Source organism: Rhinolophus sinicus, chromosome 3 (genome assembly GCF_057876585.1).
Source record: "Rhinolophus sinicus isolate RSI-liver-muscle chromosome 3, RSI-T2T, whole genome shotgun sequence".
Classification (NCBI taxonomy): domain Eukaryota; kingdom Metazoa; phylum Chordata; class Mammalia; order Chiroptera; family Rhinolophidae; genus Rhinolophus; species Rhinolophus sinicus.
This window is the reverse complement of record NC_142503.1, coordinates 50,169,991-50,191,583: the sequence shown is the minus strand read 5'-3', so window position 1 is coordinate 50,191,583 and position 21,593 is coordinate 50,169,991. Positions and strand designations below refer to the sequence as shown.

The 21,593-nt window shown below is 33.6% G+C and overlaps 1 protein-coding gene across 2 annotated transcripts in view; it reads left to right on the top strand.

Annotated features, from left to right (window-relative positions):
- Positions 1-21,593, top strand: part of AP3B1 (adaptor related protein complex 3 subunit beta 1) — a 218,325-nt gene that overhangs the window by 71,289 nt on the left and 125,443 nt on the right. For both annotated transcript variants that reach the window (XR_012495075.2, XM_019728166.3), the window contains exon 8: positions 21,100-21,255. Coding sequence is in view for 1 of the 2 variants with exons in the window: in XM_019728166.3 (XP_019583725.3) it covers positions 21,100-21,255 (156 nt within the window). In the remaining variant the exon portion in view is untranslated. The remainder of the gene's footprint in view (positions 1-21,099; positions 21,256-21,593) is intronic.

The window sequence follows — 21,593 nt, the reverse complement described above, 5'->3', positions numbered from 1 at the left end:
AAGTTTTTAGTGTGCTTTTTTAGGTAATTGTTGATGAAGGAAGGGTTCAGTAGGCAGTTTAATGGGAAACTTTGGGCTGTGTGCTGATATTGAAATGAAGTCTTTCCTTCATCCATTGTTTATGAAGCATTCATCTTAAAGATTTGTTATACTTTTTGTTCGTAATTTATTTTTGATTGGAATTTTTGTTTTAACTCATGAAGTTTCTTGTAAAAAAAGTGTTTTAAATTTTATCTAAGTAACATGTACCTGGTTAAAAGAAAGAAGTTAAATAATACTACATGGCTTATAAAAAGCATTTTCTTCTCCTACCCTTCCCCATACCTGAATTAGCTACCTCAAGTTCTTTTAAGCTTTTGTGTATATGTGTGTATTTAACTTTCTCCATTTCTAAGTAAGACACATGGTATTGCTATTTCTTGATTTATCAATTTTAAACATTACATATTGACTTGCTTATTATAGAAAAGGAGAGTTTGGCATTCTTGTAATATATTACCTTATGCTTCCACTTTCCCTATTCCATCTTTGCAATATAATTATATTACAATTTTCAACCAATGTGTATTGTTCATTTAATTATGACTGTATGAGTATTATTTATGCTGTATAGTAACATTTTCATCTTTTTTCTTGTGGAACTTTCCAGTTCTGTGTGGAATCAAAAATTGCGTCATTTTTAATTTGCTGAGTTTGTCTTGTCACTATTATAAAGCATTCCAAATTGTCTATCATGATATTAAATTCTCTCCAAATATTACTTTGTATGCAGTTGTTGAGATACTCTAATTGCCTACCTAATATCAATTCTCCACCCGCTTTAAAATAACAGAAACCTGATTTTGTTCAGAGTACTACTATATCCAGTTAAAAATAACCAACTTCCCCAGACTCTCTTGGAGTCAGAAATGGCTACATGACTCAGTGTGGAAATTGAGATATTTGTGGAAATATTCTGGTTGGGATTCTGGGAAAACTCTTGATTTTCTGACAGACTTACTTGACATACATTCCTTTGCCTTTTCTCATTATTCCTTCCTGAAATGTGTATGTGATGATTAGAGGTATAGCAGCTATTTTGCAATCTGAGAATAAAACCATACTCTGGAAGTGCATGGAACTGAAAAAAAGCAAAAATGTTCTCATTATGGAGCTACCTAATTTGATATTTCTGTTACATATAGATTTCTGCTACATATAGATTTTCTGTTACATATAGATGAACAACAGTCCTAACTAGTATAGTTGTCAAATATATCAGTCTTCCAGGAGACATGCTCTTGGAGGCTGTACTACTCTCCTTTTCTAATCTGATTGCTTGCTAGGCTTACTACACAGCTGTTATTCTGGAACTTAATTTCTTCTCTGTGTTAAGTCCCCTATATCTTAGGCCTTCCTTTCCATAGTGTCTTCATCTTATTTGGTCTTACTGGTTTTGATGGAGTACAGCCTCCATATCTTAAGAATGGGTAGATGAGAGATACTTTCAGTGTCACTCTCACATTTGATTGATATTTTGTCTGGGCTCTTTGATCAGTACTCTCGTAGGTGTTAATGTGTTTGAAATGTTTTGTTGCTTTTATACTTGACATCTTGGCTGGGTATAATACTGTTGGGTCATACCTTTTTTCCTTCTTCTGAGAGCTCTGTAGCTATCTCCTTTGCAGGTAACTTGATTTTTTTTGTTTATCTCCTTAAATCTGTTTTTTGTTTTTTAATCTTTGAAAATTAGTGAGGTTGTATCTCAGTGTGGATCACTGCATATTCCTGCATATGTCCTGCATATTCACTTCTTTCTTTATTTTAGGGAAATTTTTTGCTTTGATGCTCAAGTTTTTTTTCTTGTTCCATTTGTCAGTTACATGCTTCAGGAATACCAGTCATTCTGTTTTGTAGTCTTTGTCTACTCTGTGTCACCTTTTTAAAAAATGCTTTAATGTTTGTCTTTTTGTTTGCATTCATATTATCTCAAGTCTTTTTTGTCAGTAATTTCATTTTAAATGATCTTCTCTGTGCTTTATAGTTTTTTATTAATTTGGTGACAGTGCGTTGGTCTTTAGTTTATTTCCTCTGGTTTCAATCTTATATTTCCTTCATTCTATAGTTTTATCATTCATCTTTAAACTTATGTTTTTTTGAGTAATATCATGTTCTGAGTAGTATCTTGGAGAATTTACTTTTGTTATCTAGGAGATTTTTTTTTGTCCAGAGTGATTTTGTGGTTTTGTGTTTTTTTGTCTTTTTCCTGTTTTTTTGTCCCCTTTTGTACTGTGAATATGTTATGTAGTTATTATGCCCTTTTCATATTGCAAATATTTGGGAAGCTTTGGTACATTGTATTTGTTCTGCTATAGTGTGGCTTCTTAAAAACCACACCTAAAGGCAGTTGTTTTTTTTCCTCTTAGTTTCCATTTGAGATGTGCGTATTTTATGCCTTATTCTTTATGTTTCAGTAGTTTTAGGACATTTGGGGAGGGGAGTACTCTGTGGGATAATAAATTTAGTCTCAGCAGAGATTAGAGCCTTTTATTTAGAAAACTTGAGCACTTTTTCTGGAATTTTCTTAAATGCCCTACATTAGTATTCCTGCCACCTAGTGTATTTCTATGTAAAACTATTCTTGACCTTTAAATTGTTCTTTTTTATTGTTTAATCCAGGAACCGTGTCATACAATATAGTAGCTGTGGGCCACATGTGACTATTTAAATTTAACTTGACTAAAATTGCACTAGCCACATTTCAAGTACTCATTAGTCACATGTGACTCATGACTACTATGTTGGATATGGCTGATACACAGTGTTCCTTTTTTCACAAAAGTTTCTATTGGACAATGTTGCCCCAGAGTCTTTCCTTCTTTCAGAGAGAAGCAGTGTTGTTGTTTACTTTCCCACCTGCTTTTCCTCATTGCCTGTTTCCACTGTTAACCACTGTCACTATCCCACCCTGCCCCAGTAGAGTGGAAAGATAAGGGTAACCTCTTAATTTTCTTCTATATAGATTTTGGAAGGAGAAGATTATTAATGAGCATTCTCAAGAAGTGAAATTTGTTTTTCTAGAATCTTTTGTTTTTTATAAAAACTTTTTAAATGTTTGTGCCATTAGATTGTGACTCTTGTATCATTATTATTGACTTGTTAATTTTAATTTTTGAATTTTCCTCATTTTTGTTTTATATTCAAGAAGGAGATTCTGTTCTCTGTCTTTATTTCACCATCTACCTAGAAGCCCCAAAATGTTCACATTATTAAAAAAGTATTTTATGACTCTCAATAAATGAATTTTATCAGGAGACTAAAGAGCTTAAGAAGTTAAGAAATGTGATCCATTTTTCTGCCCTTACTGATGTCTGTCCTCAACATTTCCTTTTTCCCTGCTATGCTTTTTTATCCTCTAATTCTCCCATGGATAGTTTCTCTTGACCATAAAATCCATTTGTTTCCATATATTTTTTACTGTGTTAGTCTTGTTACTATAGCATAAAAGAGTAGATATGGTTATGTTGAATTTTGGTCTTCTGGCAAGTCGGTTATTTACATTTTTAATTTTGTGATTTTGTTGCTTGGTAGTTTTCTGTATTCATCTCAGAAAAGATTATGACTCTGTATTATCTAATAATGTGGTAATTTGAGCATGGAATTTTATTCTATTCTGTTACCCATTTACCTGTATCTATACAGACTTTAAATTTCTGATACATATCTTCAACTCACTACAGTCTTCCTGAAAGTTGCAAGACTTCTACAGTCTAGAGTTCCAAAGTAGTTATATCAGACAGATTCTGCCAGTGCACTGTTAGCTGTATGGTTTAGAGAATGTGGCACACACTGTTGATTGTTACAGCCAACCCCATTGAAAAAGGTGTTCTTCCTAGCAAACAGATTTTCTACAGGCATTGAGCAGCCAAGTGCTTTTGAAGAGCCATGTTGTGCTCCACAGCCGAAACTAGTCTAGTTAATGTTAGTTACATGCCTCTGTAAGTGATGGGTTTAGGAATGGACACATAATACAATTCTGGCTAATGGGAAGTAATGGAAAATTTGAGGGAAATGGGGTACAGAGGGGTGTATGAGAATGGTTTACTTTCACATAAAAAGCATGAAGACATTTGACCTGCTGCTGAGATGTACTTCATGGACTTATAATTTCAGATTTCACTGTTGGAATGTCTTGATTTGAATTAACTCTTTGGAAAATGTTTTTAAAAACCAGGAATCTAAAGGCACAATAAGGCAATCAAGTGTAGGCAGAAACTAGAGAGGACTCTGAACATGAAAGACTGAAATTTTAAGGTGTGAGATTTGTGAATTTGCATGTTTTTGCTTAAGGACACTCCCCAGTCCCATATAATTACGGAAAAAAGTCACAGCCTTACTTACGTAAGTGTCAGAGAACAGACTTCAAGGCTAGCAGAATACCTAAAAAGTTTTGGGGAAATAACAGAAGGATGCAGGAATCACAGAATGGTGAACCCCCTAGAAATGCACGTAAACACATCCAGATCCTTGACTGACCATTAAACTCTGCGTGTGTGGGGAGGACGGCAGTGGATCTAGCAAAAAAGCAGCAACTGGAAGATGAAAGAACTAAATGGATATTTCACTTGCTGGCCACATTAGGATAGATCAAGTGTGGAGTTTGAAACTATTGAAAGGCCTGCTATAACAAATATCAATACACTTCTGAGGAAGACAACATAAGGAAGAATTTTATAATGTGTGACTGATAATATCCAGAATACAATTTTTAAAAATCAGTGGACATGAGAAACAAAGCAGTAACTGATGATCAAGAGAAAAAGCAGGCAATAGAAAATAACCTCAAGATAATCAAGAAAAAGCAATTACCAGACAAATAAAGCAGCTATTAATATATATTGCCAAATATTAAAAGCAACGTATTTGTATTGAATGAATATATGAAGAGTCTTAGGGCAAAACACACTGTAAGAAAGAACCAAATGGAAATTCTAAGGCTGAAAAATACAATGATTAAATGAAAAATAAACTAGCTGGGCTTAACAGCCAAGAGGAGGCTGCAAAAAATGTCAAGCAACTTGAAGGAAGATCAATAGAAATTATTCAGTCTGAAGAACAGGCAAGTAAACAAGTGAAGAAAGTGAACAATGTGAAACAATATCAAACAGAATAAAATACTTGTAACTGAAGTCCCAAAATCAGAGGAAAGAGTGAATGGAGCAGAAATAATACCTGAAGAAATAAAGGCTGAAAAACTTTCAAATTTAGTTTAAGGGGACACACACACACACACACACACACACACACACACACAACATAAGCATACAGATCCAGGAACTCATCAAACTCCCAAGCAAAATAAATAAAAAGTCACACCAACGCATGTCATAGTCAAACTTTGGAAATCAAAAGAAAACCTTAAAAGCAGACGGGTAAACAATGCATTAATATACAGAGGAACAACGATATGACTAACGGTTGATCAGAATCAGTGGGGTATAGAAAATAGTGGAATATCATCTTTAAATTGTTGAAAGAAAAAAACTCAACGAATTCTACTGTGTTTCCCCGAAAATAAGACCAGGTCTTATATTAACTTTTGCTCCAAAAGACGCATTAGCATTAGGGCTTATGTTCAGGGGATGTCATCCTGAAAAATCATGGTAGGGCTTATCTTCCGGTTAGGTCTTATTTTCAGGGAAACACAGTATATTGAACAAAACTAATCTTCAAAAATAAAGGTGGAACGAAAACATTTTCAGATGAACAAAACTGAAAAACTTATACAAAGGAGAACTGTATTACAAAAAATACAAGGAATTGTTTAGGTTGAAGAAAAATGGTAATAGATGTTAATTCATAACTATAGAAAGGAACAAAAAATGACTGAAATGGTGTATATGTGTATGTGGGTATTATAAATTACACTTTTTCTTTTTCTTAATTTCTCTAACACACAATTTCTGTATTTATTTTTCTCTATCTCTGTCTCTGTCCAGCAGTCACAGATTTCACTTTGCTTATGCTTGAACTCTGACTTTTCTATACACCCATGCTGCTATAACCTTTTCCTTCAGCACCACAAGTCTTTGTGTGGACATATGTTTTCATTTCTCTAGGAGTGGAATTGCTGGGATGTAGAGTAAATGTATGCCATCTTTTTTAACCCCCTACGCTCTAAACACAGATCTAACTTTTAGCTTTATCTTCTACTGGTTATCCTCATTTTATTTTTAAAACATCTTGTTTATATAATTTATTCTAGTGACAAAAGGGTGTCATTTAATTCAAGTGTATGAATATTTTGGAATTAATGAAGAATAAAGGGTCCCTTATAAAATTTTATATTTCATATAAAGATTTTTATAACTTAGGTTTTTTGCTTTAAAATTTTTAAAATTGGTGTTTCTTGGAGCCCTAGTTTCCCACCCTCACTTTATCTAGAGTACAGATACATTTTTCTTGTTTAAGTAGTAGAGTTCTTGGAAGATTAAAGAAAAAAAACTTCACTGATTTCCTCTCTCCTCCATGAATATCCTGTCCACAAATATTTGAAAACCTGTGCTTTAACCTTGTAGCCTTTTTTTAATGTTCTAAAGGAGAATTAAATTTTACCAATTTCAGTTCAGTAGACATTTACCTTCTCTTTTATATCCTCTGTATTTCAGGGCTTATTAAGGCAGTGAGGGAATGAATACATGAGAAATCATGATTAGTTCTACTTAGGTTGGTTTTAATTGTATTGCTTAATTTATGATTGAATGAAAACCACTCTAAGATATGTTCTGCTTAACAAAAAGCAATATTTATTTTTCATCTTTAGATCAATATTAGTTAGCTTGCAAATAATTGAGACCCTTCCTTCTCATGTCTTGGAACCCTTAGACCTAAATTCAGCGTGTGTCATGAGTATGTTTTATATCAGAGAAATACGGAAATATGCCTTATGAAGATCCTCCATATTTCTCAGTAACAAAAGTTTGGAAACTGCTGCGTTCAAAAAACTTGTTTCTTATATTCTGGAGCTGAACATATAGTCATAAGAAATGAGAAGTGTGGTGGGCAATTGAACACTGAATTTTCATAGTGGCTCAACACAAAGTTACTGGACACAGGTGTTTCTGTAATTGTGATGTATCGGGGGAGATTCAGTGTTCAATGGTCCTCAAACCCACACTCCACCTGTGTGGTATGGTGGTCACTGGGCTGAGGTATAAAACATGTAAAGTGAAGAGCATATCAGTTACCTCACAGAAGGAAAACAAAGTCTCAAGCCAGTATGCATATTCTAGGTGGTTTTCCATAGACTTAATTTGGGGGGAAAAAGACTTCTTTTTCTTTGAGAAAAAAATATTAAATTTAAAATTCTATTTTACATGACATTTTTTTCTCGTGAATGTATTTCTCTGATAAGGTATTCTATTTATACTGAATAGCTAATTTAATTTAGTGATTTGATATTGCTAATCACTTATTCACTCTGGTCTTATCAGGGACATCTAATCCAGTGTCAGATGTACCACCATATACTGCTGTGGTATCTGTGGGCTGAATATTTGTGTCCCCAAAATGCATATGTTGAAACCGTAACCCCCAACATGGTGGTATTTGGAGAAGAGACTTCGGGAAGTAATTAGGTTTAAATCAAGTTGTGAAGGTGGGGTCCTCATCACGGAAATAATGTCCTTGTAAGAAGACACTGGAGAGCATGCTTTTTCAGTTTCTTTGCCATGTGAGGATATAATGAGAAGGAAGCCATATGCAAGTCAGGAGGAAGTGGGTTCTTCTCAGGAACCGAATCTGCTGACACCTTGATCTTGGACTTCCCAGCCTCTGAAACTGTGAGAAGTAAATGTCTTGTTTAAGCCACCCAGTCTATGGGTTGTATTATAGTTACCCAACCTAAATAATAGAGTATCTCAGATGGCATGAGAATGTCATGATGTATTCCTCTGTATAGCTTTAAGCATTATATAATAATAGTCTGTGCCTACAGCAGACTGCAGAGATTTTGTCCTGGTACAAATCTTAACGTGGTGCTAGGCTATTGTGAAATTCAGATTTTAAGTGGGTACATTCAGTCTCTTTTTCTTGACTACTATAAATCCAAGGTAATAAAAGGGAGCGATGACAAGAAGAAGAATAATGATTCCTGAGGTGAAATCCTGGCCCCACCACTTTTAATCTCTGAGATAATCTTTGGACAATTCATGTAAACTGTGTGCCCCTCAGTTCTTTGATCTTTGAAAAAGATTAAATACCTGAATTGCTTACCTCATGAGGTTGTGTTAAGGATTCAGTAAGATATTCCTGGAAGTAATTTACTAATATTAGAGATTACTTCAGCTGAAGTTGCCTTTGATTTCCACTAATTTCAGTGTTACTGTTCACATGTTGCAAAAGTAGATGTTTTTCAGAAATACTTGATTCCTTCATCTCTTTTTGTATATAAGCTAATTTTTGCTGTGTGCAGTTTTAAACTGTTGTCAGTTTTATTTTTTTCTTTATTTTTTTTTGTTACTCCTTATAATGGACATACAGATTATAATTTGTATTTATTTCTCAGTTAATCTATTCAGATAAAATGAGCAAGTCTCTAAGTCGTACGAGCTCTCTAAAAAGCAAAATTATCCTCAAACTCCAAAATTGTGGATTTAAATAATGACTTACAATAGTTTTTGTGAAAATTTGTGTTTGGAGCTTCAGGTACAAAATCTATATTGTGTATTGCTACTTAAGTATAATGTCACACTTTTCGTTATTCTATAAATCTACATAACGGTACGTACTTTAAAGATATAGAAGCTATGCCGTACCAAAATATATTTTATGGAGTAAATGATAATTTTTTTAACTTCATGGAGCTTATATTTAATGTAACAGCATTTCTCTCTACTGAAAGTGAATGTTTTAGAGCAAAGTGGAAAGCTAATTTTCTTCTGATGTTTTTATAGTAGCATTTGGGAAGGTCAGTATATTATATATATGTGGAGGAAGACCTATTTTCATACGAGGTAAGTTCAGATATGTTAAACTCAGTGGTTCTCTTTTAAAAAACACAGCACTTTTTACAGATAATTCAGGTTCACAACAAAATCGAGTGGAAAATGCAAAAAGTTCCCATATATCCCTGTCCCCTCACATGCATAACCTCTTCCACTATTAACATCCTGCACCACAGTGGTACATTTATTATAATCAGTGAATGTACATTCGTATCATTATCTCCTGAAATCCGTAGTTTAGATTAGGGTTCGCTTGTTGGTGTTGCCTATTCAATGGGTTTTGACAAATGTATAATGACATGACTCCACCATTGTAGTGTCCTACAGAATATTTCCACTGCCCTAAAAATCCTCTGCTGTCTGCCTGTTCATCCTTCCCCGACAAACCCTGGCAATCACTAATCTTTTTACTATCTCCATAGTTTCCCTTTTCCAGAATGTTGTATAGTTGGTATCATATACTATGTAGCCTTTCTAGATTGGCTTCTTTCCCTTAGTGATACGTGTTTAAGGCTCCTCCACATCTTTTCATGGCTCTATAGCTCATTTCTTGCTAGTACCAAATAATAGTCCATTATCTGGATGTACCACACACAGTTTAGTCATCCACTCACCTAATGAAAGACATAATGTTTTCCTGCAAATATTGGCAGTTATGAATAAAGCTGCTATAAATCTTATGTGGGCTTTTGTGTGAACTTGTTTGGGTATAAACTAAGGATTGCGATTGTTAGATCATTTGATAAGAGTAAATTTAGTTTTATGAGACGCTGCTAAATTTTCTTAACGTAATTATGGTACCATTTTGCATTACCCCTGGCAATGAGTAAGAGTTTCTATTGCTCCACATCCTTGCCAACATTTGGTGTGGTCAGTATTCCAGATTTTAGCCATTTTAACAGGTGTATTGTGGTATCTTGTTTAAATTTGCATTTCCCTGATGACGTATAATGTAGTGTCTTTTCATATGTTTATTTGCCTTTTGTATGTCGTCTTTGGTGAGTTTTCTGTTCCGGTCTTTTGCCCATTTTTTAATCAAGTTCTTTGCTTTCTTATTATTGAGTTTTGAGAGTTCTTTGTATGTTTTGGATAACAACCTTTTATCAGATGTATCTTTTCCAAATACTTTTCCAACTGTGTGGCTTGTCTTTTCTTTGTCTTGATGTTGTCTTTCGTAGAGCAGTTTTGATTTTAATGAAGTTCGGCTTATCATTTATTTGTTTCCTGGATCATGCCCTTGGTGTTATATCTAAAAGTCATCATCACAGCCAAGGTCATCTAGATTTTCACATAGGTTATCTTCTAGAATTTTATAGTTTTTAAAATACATATTGTCTATAAACATTTTTTAGTGAATTTTTGTGATGGGTCAAAGATCTGTGTCTAGATTCAATTTTTTGTGTGTAAATGTCTAGTTCCAACACCATTTGCTAAAAAGAATGTCTTTTCTCCGTTGTATTGCCTTTGCTCCTTTGTCAAAGATCAGTTGACTGGGTCATATGGGTCTATTTCGAGGTTCTCTGTTCTGTGCCATTAATCTATTTGTCTATTCTTTTACCAAGGTCACTGTCTTGATTACTGTAGCTTTATAGTAGATATTGATGTCAACTTCACTTTACATTTTTAATTATGGAAAAATTTGATCAAATGCAAAATTAGGGCTAACAGTCCAATGAATCCCCATATACACATCACTTACCTACAATACTCATCAACTCATGATGGCTCATTTTAACTCTACCCCCTTCACACTTCTATGAGATTTCATATAAAATTTTAGATATTATATAATTTCATCTATAGCTATTCAGAATATATTTCTAAAATACTATCTTTACTTCAAAGAAACTACAAAGCTTTCTCAAATATAAGTTGGTCCCTATTTTCCAAATGAGAGGATTAGAGCTTTTTTTAAGTTCAGCTTGAATGTGTACTTTTTTAGAAAGATGGAGAAAGTAGTCTATTGTTATATATCATTTCATTTTATACATATATATTTTAAATCACAGAAGAATACAATATTTACAAATGTAGCTTTTTATGCTCGTAACTTTTATCACATACATTTTATGTATTTGTGTCTTCAATAACTAGACCTCCTTTTAGAGTCATTTAATAGTCTTCCATCCGGAAGAAGCTTTACTTTTGTTGTTTGAGATAAACATCACCTCAGAGTATGGATATGATGCTGTCATAGAAATACATTTTAAGCCTCCAGTACACATTCAGATGATATTAACATTGTTCTTATTTGGAACTCTTCTGTAAAGAAAACTTGGCTTTCTTCCCCATTTATTTATTTTTTTAGTCATTTATATATAAGTATGGACTGACAGATATTTATTTATTCTTTGGGTTATAAACTAGTATTATCATTATTTATTTTGTTACTCACATTTTTCAGCTTCAGCCTGAGGGAGTTTGTTTAAATAACCTGGTGATCTAAATTTTAACTTTAACTGTGCTAGCTGTAGAACCAGCCATTTTTTTCAAGGTGCAAAAGAGCAGGTTTTACGGGTTTATTAATGTTTTCTTACATCAGTTGTATATCTGTCAAGTAGTTCCATCTTTTTGTAATAGTCATATCAGTAATTTACTGGAGTAAAAGTGGCATTACTTAATGACAGTGTAGCTTAGAAAAATTGCCAACATGAGCCACAATATAAGACGTTTTAATTAATATCCATTAGAAACACTATGAATGATAATACCTCATTTCTCCAGGCTGAATAGAAACCATATATATAATAATTGATTTTTTTTTACCTTTTTTGATGCAAACACTTCTAAAACAAATTTTAACAAATTCCCCTGTCACTTGACAGAGACTGAAAGATATTACTTAATTTCTTCTTTTTAAGTTGTACCTTTTATTATCTGTGTATCGGGAAACCGAACTATTAAAGTGGTTAAAATCATATGCATAATATACTCTGAATAAGGATTTTACATTTAGAATAATATCTAAATATTTAGAATAACATCTAAAAGCTTCATAATACCTATCTCGTAGCTATGTAGGTGAGTGCTTTCTACTTAGTTCCCAATTCACAGATGTATTGCATAAATTGAGACTGCCTAATATCAATTTTTGGATAAGAAATATATTAGAAGGCACAGAATAAGATTTTAAAAATTAGGCAGTTCCACAAAAAAATAAAATATTTCTGAATATTGCTTTCAAATACATATGGAGGTGTATTAAAATTGGTTCATCTTCCTTTTTAATATGTGATGTACAGCTAGTATACTAAATTGAGCATTTGAGAACTTTCTATAAGTGGATTTCAATAGCTTTGAAACCCGTTTTACCAGTTTTTACTCTTAGGCAGACTAAACATCTTTCTCAATATATCTTGTTTACCTTACTTGTTTAACCAGCTTTTGAGTTTCTGGACAAAGTGAAAATAAAATTCATTGTATTATACATTTAAATGATAATTAAGAATAATTACTTTAAAACTGGTCAAAGTTATCTAAGATACAAAGTCTGAATCCTCACTTACCTAAGAGCACACAAATGTTCTTCCATCTGATCTGTCCAAATATCACAAATGTAAAACTAAGTCAAAGTCAAATTTTAAAGATTGCCACATTAACTCTACAAGTGGTTGCTGAAATTATAGTGCTTTATATCAAAATGATATTAAAAAGTGAATCTGACGTTTTATAAAAATAATATGGGGTTGAAGTCCCTGCCAAAATCTCAATCATCACTTAATTCCCTGTGCATATTATCCATAGTTATTTTACAGTCCATTTTAAATTCTTGTCTGTTATCTTTATTTTTTAGCTTTCTGTCTGTTTTTAGTTTTTCTTGATTTGTATTCACATTGTCTTTTTTTCTTATGTATATTTAACAATTTTTTATTTAAGAAGTTCATGTGTCAGAAGCAAATAACTTCAGGAATTTTCACAAACTGAATATACCCATGTAATGAGTACTCAGATTAAGCAACAGAAATTTTAAGTATACTTCAGCAGCCCTCCCCTAGATAACTTCTGTTTAATATCCTGCCTTCCCCCCAATGGAAACAATATCCTGAATCTTAATGACACTGCCTTTCCTTCTTCCTTCCCTTTCTCCCTCCCTTCTTCCCTTTCTTACTTTATGAGAAGTTGTGGAACTATTTTGAAGCTTTTGATGATGAAATTTGATTTGCTTGTGGACTGTTACTAGATAAAGATATCACCAATCTGAGTTCACTTAATCACCTCAATTATGGATTCAGATGTTTAAAGGCAGGGCTTTAATTTTATCATCTTTACTTCCTAGGTTATAGACACAGCTTTTAAACCAGTCTAGGAGAGTTAGTAGGAATTTTGCTTTTTGGTGGATCCTGACCTCCAGTTTTCATTTCTGTATTTTTGTAAATCTGCTGAAAGCTCTACTTAGCTTTTAGGCCTCTCATCCTCCTCTTATGTAATAGCATTTGCTTTTGGGAGGAAGGCAATTGCAAATGTCAGTCAGATCTCTAGGTTTACTACTTTTTGTGGGTCTTGTATGCATAATTCATCACTGTTCTTTTTAGCATTTCAGTGCCTTCACATAGATATGTTTCATGATTTTTCTCTAGCTCTTCCTGTACTCACTGGAAGGTTTGTTCTAAGTGCCTATTTAGCCATTACTGAAAGCAGAGCTCTATAATCCTATATTACCTCTATTTAAAAAGTGATCTTTAAAGGCTTATTTATAATGACATTTTTTTGTCAGTGGGGTTTGTGATTTCTTTTAAGCATCTAGGACTGATTAAAGTTGTTTTAGTGTAATGAGCTCCCCAAGCAGTACATTGTGGTTCAAAATGAAGCAGTTGTCTAAGAGCCTCGTGATGTATTTGTAAATTCTCAAGTATGAGGCAATTTCCTTTCTGAAGGATAATTTAAGGGGGGATTTTCTTCATATTTGGCATCTAGGGATATATGATTTGAAGTTCAGTGGTGGTTTCTATTTATGGTTTCTGGAAGGAAAGTTTCTTAATAAAAGCAGTGGTGATAGCTACTACTGTTTGAGTGTTTAGTATACACTAGGCATTGAATGTTTGTATAACTTTCACTAAACTAATCAATCTTTATAAACACTTTAAAGATACAGATATCACTTTTATTTCCCTTTACAGATGAGTAAATTAAGACTAGGAGAGGTAAAGTAATTTACCATGGTCATAGAGCCAGCACTGATAGTGAACTGCTGTGACCTAGTACATACATTGTGGTTGTATACGTCCAGCTTCCATTCTGTTTGGGCTAATGTCTGTTCTGATGTATTGCAAACCTGAGAAAACAGCCAGTAGTAACACAGATTGAGATATAAAGTTACTGGAGATTTGTTCCCATTCTATGTGGGAGCCTCATCTCATTCACTTTATTAACCTACAAATATGAGTGTTTCATTTATCAATTATTTTTTCCTTTTAGTTCAAACTTAGAGAATTGTGCAGTTGGTACATAGTGCATACAGTTAGCAATTAGCAGAGCCAGATCTAAAAAGCTGTGCTAGGATGTTCTCATGCAGTAGAACCAAATTGGAATTTCATAAGAAGTATAAGAAAATTTCCTTTGAGGGAAATATACTTTGAAATAATAATTTATACCAATAATTATTTTAGGTATTAAGCAATGTGTTTTTCATGTTTCTTATCCCATAATCATGTTGTTAAAAGTTTATGCTATTTAAAATAATCCCTCTCATTTTAGGAAATTATTCTAATTTATTTAATATTAAATGTTAAGAAATAATTAAAGATCTTTAATGTAATATTATGATATATTGATTTGTAGAAGTTTTTTTTAATGGCTTTTTAAGATCTTTGAAAGATGGTTTCATAGTTGAATTCTACCAAACATTCAAAGAAGAATTAATAACTATCCTTCCTAAATTATTTCCAAAATTTGAAGAGGAAGGAACACTTCCACAGTCATTTTATGAAGTGAGCATTACCCTGCTACCAACATCCATAAGTCAATTAATGCGATACATGACATTATCAGGTAAAGGATAAAAACCATATTATCATCTCAATAGATGCAGAAAAAGCTTTTGACAAAATTCAAGATCCCTTTTATGATAAAAACTCTCAACAAAGTGGGTATAGAAGGAACATATCTCAACATAATAAAGGCAACATATGACACACTGACAGCTAATATACTCAGTGGTGAAAAGCTGAAACCCTTAAGATCAGGAACATGACAAGGGTGCCCACCATCACCACTCCTATTCAACATAGTATTGGAAGTCCCAGCCACATCAATCAGACAAGACAAAGAAATAAAAGGCATCCAAATTGGAAAGGAAGAAGTAAAACTCTGATTTGCATATGACATGATACTATATATAGAAAACCCTAAAGACTCCACCAAAAAACTAATAAATAATTAGAACTAATAAATGACGTCAGTAAAGTTGCAGGGTAGAGAATCAATATACAGAAATATGTTGCCTTTTTATATACCACTAATGAATGATCTGAAGAAGAAATTAAGAAAACAGTTCTATTTACAATTGCATGAAAAGTATAAAATACCTAGGAATAAATTTAACCAAAGAGGTGAAACACCTGTACTTGGACAACTATAAGACACTGAAGAAAGAATTTAAGCAAGATAGAAATAAGTGGGAGGATATAACTTGCTTATGGATCACAAGGACTAATATTGTTAAATTGTCTTTAGTATCAAAAGTAATATACAGTTTCAGTGTAATCCCTATTAAAATACCAGTGACATTTTTCTCAGAATTAGAATAACTAATCCTAAAATTTATATGTAACCACAAAAGACCCAAAATAGCTAAAGGATTCTTGAGAAAGTACAAAGTGAAAGGTATCACAATCCTTGATATCAAACTATACTACAAAGCTACAATAATCAAAACAGTATGGTACTGGCATAAAAACAGATATATAAATCAGTGGAATAGAATAGAGATCCCAGAAATAAATCCTCACTTATGTGGTCAATTAATCTATGAAAAAGGAGGCAAGGATATACAGCGGGGTAAAGACAACTCTTTAGTAAAGGGTTTTGGCAAAACTTGACAGGTTACATGCAAAAAAAAAAAAAAGACATTGGAGCACTTTTTTATACCATATGCACAAAGAAGCTCAAAATTCCTATAAGAAAACATAGGCAGTAAACTCTTTGTCGTTGGTCTTTCCAATATCTTTTTGTACATATCTCCTTGAGCAAGGGAAAAAAAAGAAAAAATAAACAAATGGGACGGGCTACATCAAACTAAAAAGGTTTTGCAAAGAGAACTGACTCGGGGTGGTGAACGCACAATGTGAGATACAGATAGTGTATTACAGAATTGTGCACCTGAAATCTATGTAACTTTACTAACAATTGTCGCCCCAATAAACTTTAGTTTCAAGGAAAATAAAATAATAAAATAAAAAGGTTTTGCACTGTGAAGGAAACCATTACCAACAAAACAAAAAGACAACCTACTGAATGCGAGAAGATATGTGCAAATGATACATCTGATATCAGGTTATTATCCAAAGTATGTAAAGAACTTGTACATCTTAACACCCAGAAAGCAATCCAACCTCTAACATTTTAGATAGTTTCTTTTATTGTTATAACAATGGATAAATATGTACAAATAACTTTTAAATAATTTACTGATTTTTTTCCTTAATTTTATTTATTAAAACTTTTTATTTTAAGACAACTATAAATGTATATGCAGTTGTAAAAAATAATACTGAGAAGATAACTCGTGTAATAACTCACGAGTTTTTCATTTTTCATTTGTTTAATTACCTCTTTAAAGCCTCTGTTTTGGCAAGTGGTAACATTTTAGATATTGACATTGATATAGTCAAGATTCAGAACACTGCCATCACAAGGATCCTTCGTGTTGCCATTTTATAGCTAATTCACTTCCTTCCCTGTGCTTAACCCTACAACCTTTAACCCCTATCAACCACTAATTGTTTTTCCATCTCTATAATTTGGTCATTTCAAGAATGTTGTATAAATGGAATCATATAGTATGTAACCTTTTAGGATTAATTTTTCTCAGTCAGAAGACTTCTCTGGAGATTAATCAGAGTTGTGTATATCAGTAGTTTGTTTCTTTTTATTTGTGAGTGGGTAGTCCATGGCATAGATGTTTAATGAGTTGTTTATCCATTCATCTATTCAAGGACATCTGGGTTGTTTCCATTTTGGCTAATAGGAATAAAGCTGCTATGAATATTTTGTGTACAGGTTTTTGTATGAGAATAAATTTACTTTTCCAAGTGATAAATGCCCAAGAGTGCAATTACTGGGTTGTATGGTAATTACAGACTTGGTTCTGTAAGAAACTCCCAACCTGCCAGAATGACTAACCTTTTACATTTCTACGAGCCATGTATCAGTGATCCATTTCCTCTATGTCCTCACTGTCATTTGGTGTTGCCACTAGTTTTTTAAAATTTAGATGAGAGCCATTCTGATAGGTGTGGTGATGTCTTGCTGTGGTTTTAATTTGTATTTCCCTAATAACCAGTAAAGTTGATTATCTTTTCATGTGTTTTCTTGCCATTTGTCTGTCTCCTTTGGTGAATAGTTTGTTGATGTCTGTATTAGTTTGCTAGAGCTGCCATAACAAAATACCACAGACTAGGAGGCTCAATCAACAGATATCTATTTCTTATTATTTTAGAGGCTGGAAGTCCAAGATCAAGGTATTGGCAGGTTTGGTTTTCCTGAGGCATCTGTTCTTGGCTTGCAGTTGGCTGCCTCTCACTGTGTCCTTATATGGCCTTTTATCTGTGTGTCTCTCTCTCTTTTTATAAGAATACCAGTTGTATTCGAGTGGGGTCCCACCCATATGACCTCATTTAACCTTAATTACCTCTTTAAAGCCTCTGTTTTGGCACCGTCACATTAGGTGTTAGGGCTTCAATGTGCGAATTTTTTGGGGGAAACAGTTCAGTCGATAACATTATTTTTTGCCCCTTTTTAAAATGAATTGATTTGTTTTTTTACTGCTAAGTTGTGGAAATGGTTTTAATATTCTACGTACTAGTCCTTTGTCACATATGTGGTTGCAGAGATTTTCTGCCAGTATGTAACTTGTTTTTTTCTCTTCCTCTTAAGAGGGTTTTTCATGAAGCAAGAGTTTCTAATTTTGATGAGATAACAATTTATCAGTGTTCCCTTTTATGGACTTTGCTTTTGGTGTAAAGTCTTAAGAACTCCGTGCCTAGCTATATAACTATTTCAAAAAACTGTTCTACCATGTTGAAGGAAAAATGATTAGAGATCACAAATCATAAATTTATTTTGATGGAGGGAATTTGTTAATTTATAGAAAGCAGGTTCACTTAGAAGAATTGGGAAAGTCAGTCATGAGCAAAAGAAACTATTGGAAGACAATACTTCATGGGTTTTTCTCATGTTTGCAGTTCTTCTGAGTAAAGGCATTACTAGGTTTTGTTCTGTACTGTCTTTTAAGGATGTTTGTATAGCAAGTAGCTGGGGAAGGAGAGGTGATGTTTCCCTCCTGTGCAGGCTTATCTTACGTGGTAGCATCATCAGCTGCTTGGTTATCCAAGTCATCCAAGTTGGGAATGGGGGGCATCCTTATTGAGTGGCCCTGTCTCATCTTTCATATTCAGTCACTGCGTCCTATTGATTTCAACTTCTAAGTAGTTTTTGAATCTGTCCTACATTTTTATTATGACTAACTACTCTTATTCATTACCTCATCCTCTCAAGTATCATTTCTATCATGTTGCTTTCCAGATTTTTTTTCTTTGTCTTTAGTTTTCAGAAGTTTGACTTAAACGTGTCTTATGATGGATTTCTTTCAGTTTATCCTGTTTAGGGTTTGCCCCCCTTACTTAATCTGTAGTTTTATGTCTTTTGCCAAATTTAGGAATTTTTTCAGCCGTTATTTTTCTTGAAGTACTCTTTCAGCCCCCCTCTCTTTCTCCTCTCTTGTGGGATGCAGATGATAGGAAATGTTGTTATAGTTACACAGATTCCTGAATTCTGTTTTTTGTTTTCTTATCTTTATCCTCAGTCTGTTTTTTCTCTCTTATTCAGGTTGGATAATTTATGCTGTTCTATGTTCCAGTTCACTGATGGTTTCCTCAATCCCCTCTGTACTGCTTTTGATACCATTAATTGTTTAAGTTTGGTTTTTGTCTTTTTCAGCTGTAACATTTCTGTTCGATTTTCCTTTATGTCTTCTATTTCTTTGTTTAGACTTTGTAATTCTTTGCTAAGGCCTCCTATTTTTTCATTTGTTTCAAGGATGTTCCTAGTTGCTCATTGAAACATTTTTATGATGGCTGCTTTAAAATCTTTATCAGATAATTCTAATATCCCAGGCGTTGGCATCTATCTACTGGTTATCTGTTTTCATCTAGTGTGAGATCTTCCTGGCTCTTGGAATGATGAGTGATTTTTTTATTGAAACCTGGACAGCTTGGATATTAGGAGATTCTTGATCTTATTTGTACTTTTGGTTTTAGCTGTGTTTGTTTGACAGCACTCCAGCAGGGAAAAGTGGGGTGTATGCCCCCTTATATTGCCAGGTCAGGGCAGAAGTCCAGGTTCCCCACTCAGCTTCCATTGACACCTCAGGGAGGTCATACTCCTCGTTACTGTGGGTGAGTGTGGGGTTTCTGGCTCCCCACTAATACTCATCTGATAGCTCTCTGGCTGGGAGGGGTAGAAGTGCCTCATTACTGTTCTGTATGTATCCTCCACTACACCACACAGTGGTGTGTCCTTATTACTGCTGGTTGGAGATGCAAGTCCTGAGTGGCCACTAAACCTCCTTGTGCACTAGCCCAGTGAGGAGAGATATGGTCACCTCATTGTTGATAGGGTAGCTTGAATGTCCACGCTCCCCACTGGGGTGCCTCGTTATCTCCTGGTGGGGATTGAGGTCTCAGTGCCATCTTGGCCTTTTCTGACACCACCTCAGTGGGATGGTTGGAGCATCTAATTATAGCCGGATGAGGAAGGAAATCTATGCTCTCAAGGTCAGCTTTCGCTGGTGGGGATAGGCATTGTGGTGTTTTTCTCTATATTGGCTGCACTATAACAGTTATTTTCTAAAAACGTTTTCTGTCTTGCTAGACTTTTCCTTTCTTGGTCCTTTGGCTACAGGGAGCAGGCTTTGGGAGGGTTTATTTTATCTATGCTTATTGGTGTTTCTGGGTTACCAGCTTCTTTAGCACCTAATCTTTAATATATGAGGTAAAAATGAAAACCCAAGGAATTCACTAGTTATTCATTGGGTCCTGAGGTGTCTATCCAATCTTTCTTCTCTCTGCCTTTCCTTTCTTATGTTTGTTTTACATGTATTGCCTTTCTACTTGTACTCATTGAGATGAATAGGGAAAAGTTTATCTACTCCATCTTCCCAGAAGTGGAAAATATGTTTCAGGCATTTGGTAACAGAAATGGCCTCGAAACAGTAGTTGAATTGGATCCACATGGATATTAATTGTCTTTGTGTGCTTTTTGTGTTCTTTTGTTTATTTTTAGGACTAAATACCTATAAGCTGATTTTTATTGACAATGATAATATTATAAAAAATTCAAATGAAAGGTACAAATAAAAACATAGAATCAACTCCTATGGATATATTTAAATTTCAAACTGAGTGTTTCTTGACCTGCCTAATATCTTGGTTTTTTACTTGTCAAACTTTATTATGATTTCTTTATGTGTGTTGCAGTTCAAAAAATTCTCGTCTTTCTTCTGACCCTTTGATCCAGTTACAGAGTGACTGGTAATTTATGGAATCAGTTTTCAGATTTTAAGTAGACTCATATTAATAGGCTTTGTTAGAATCTAATGGTCAGATTTTCCCTTTGGGCAGCTGTGGATATTTCTATGGGGATTTAATATTTTCAGAGTTTTAATATGTAATATAAAAGAAGTATTATCTGTAGCAATAAAGGACAGTTACTGTGTTATAAAGTATGAGAAAAAGCAAGACCTTTCTTTCATATAAGTAGCGTAGTATTTTCTAATTGCTTCAAAAATAGTATTCTACAGTAAAAATACTATTGTAGATGTTTTAAAAAGTTTTCTTTGTTTAATATTTGGGCTGTTCAAAGTCTGAACTAAACATGGGATTGGATTTCTTTCCTGTAGGATGGTGATCTAGAGGACAACGAAAAGAATTTCTATGAATCTGATGACGAACAGAAGGAAAAGACTGACAAAACAAAGAAGGCTTATACTATGGATCCAGATCATAGACTTTTAATTCGGAACACAAAGCCTTTGCTTCAGAGCAGGAACGCAGCGGTATGTTAAAACCCTTTAAAGAAATAATTCACAGATATTTTTTTTTAAATGATGGTTAAAAGTATGTAAGTTAAGTAAACCAGTCTTTATTTTTCAGTGTGCTAATGGAGCATTTGTTTGTTTGTTTATATGTATATATACAAAAAAAAAAAAATCAGGTTCTGATGAGATTACTTGGTTTCATAGCTGTATGCCTACTATACTTCATTTACTTTTTTTGTGGTTTCGTTAATTGACTTTTCCTAAGATACTAGCTCAAGGTGTTTCTAAGTTGATTAGAAGCCTGCATATATATCTGTTGCTAGATTGTAGTAGTTGTGAGTACTTAAGTCTGTCAT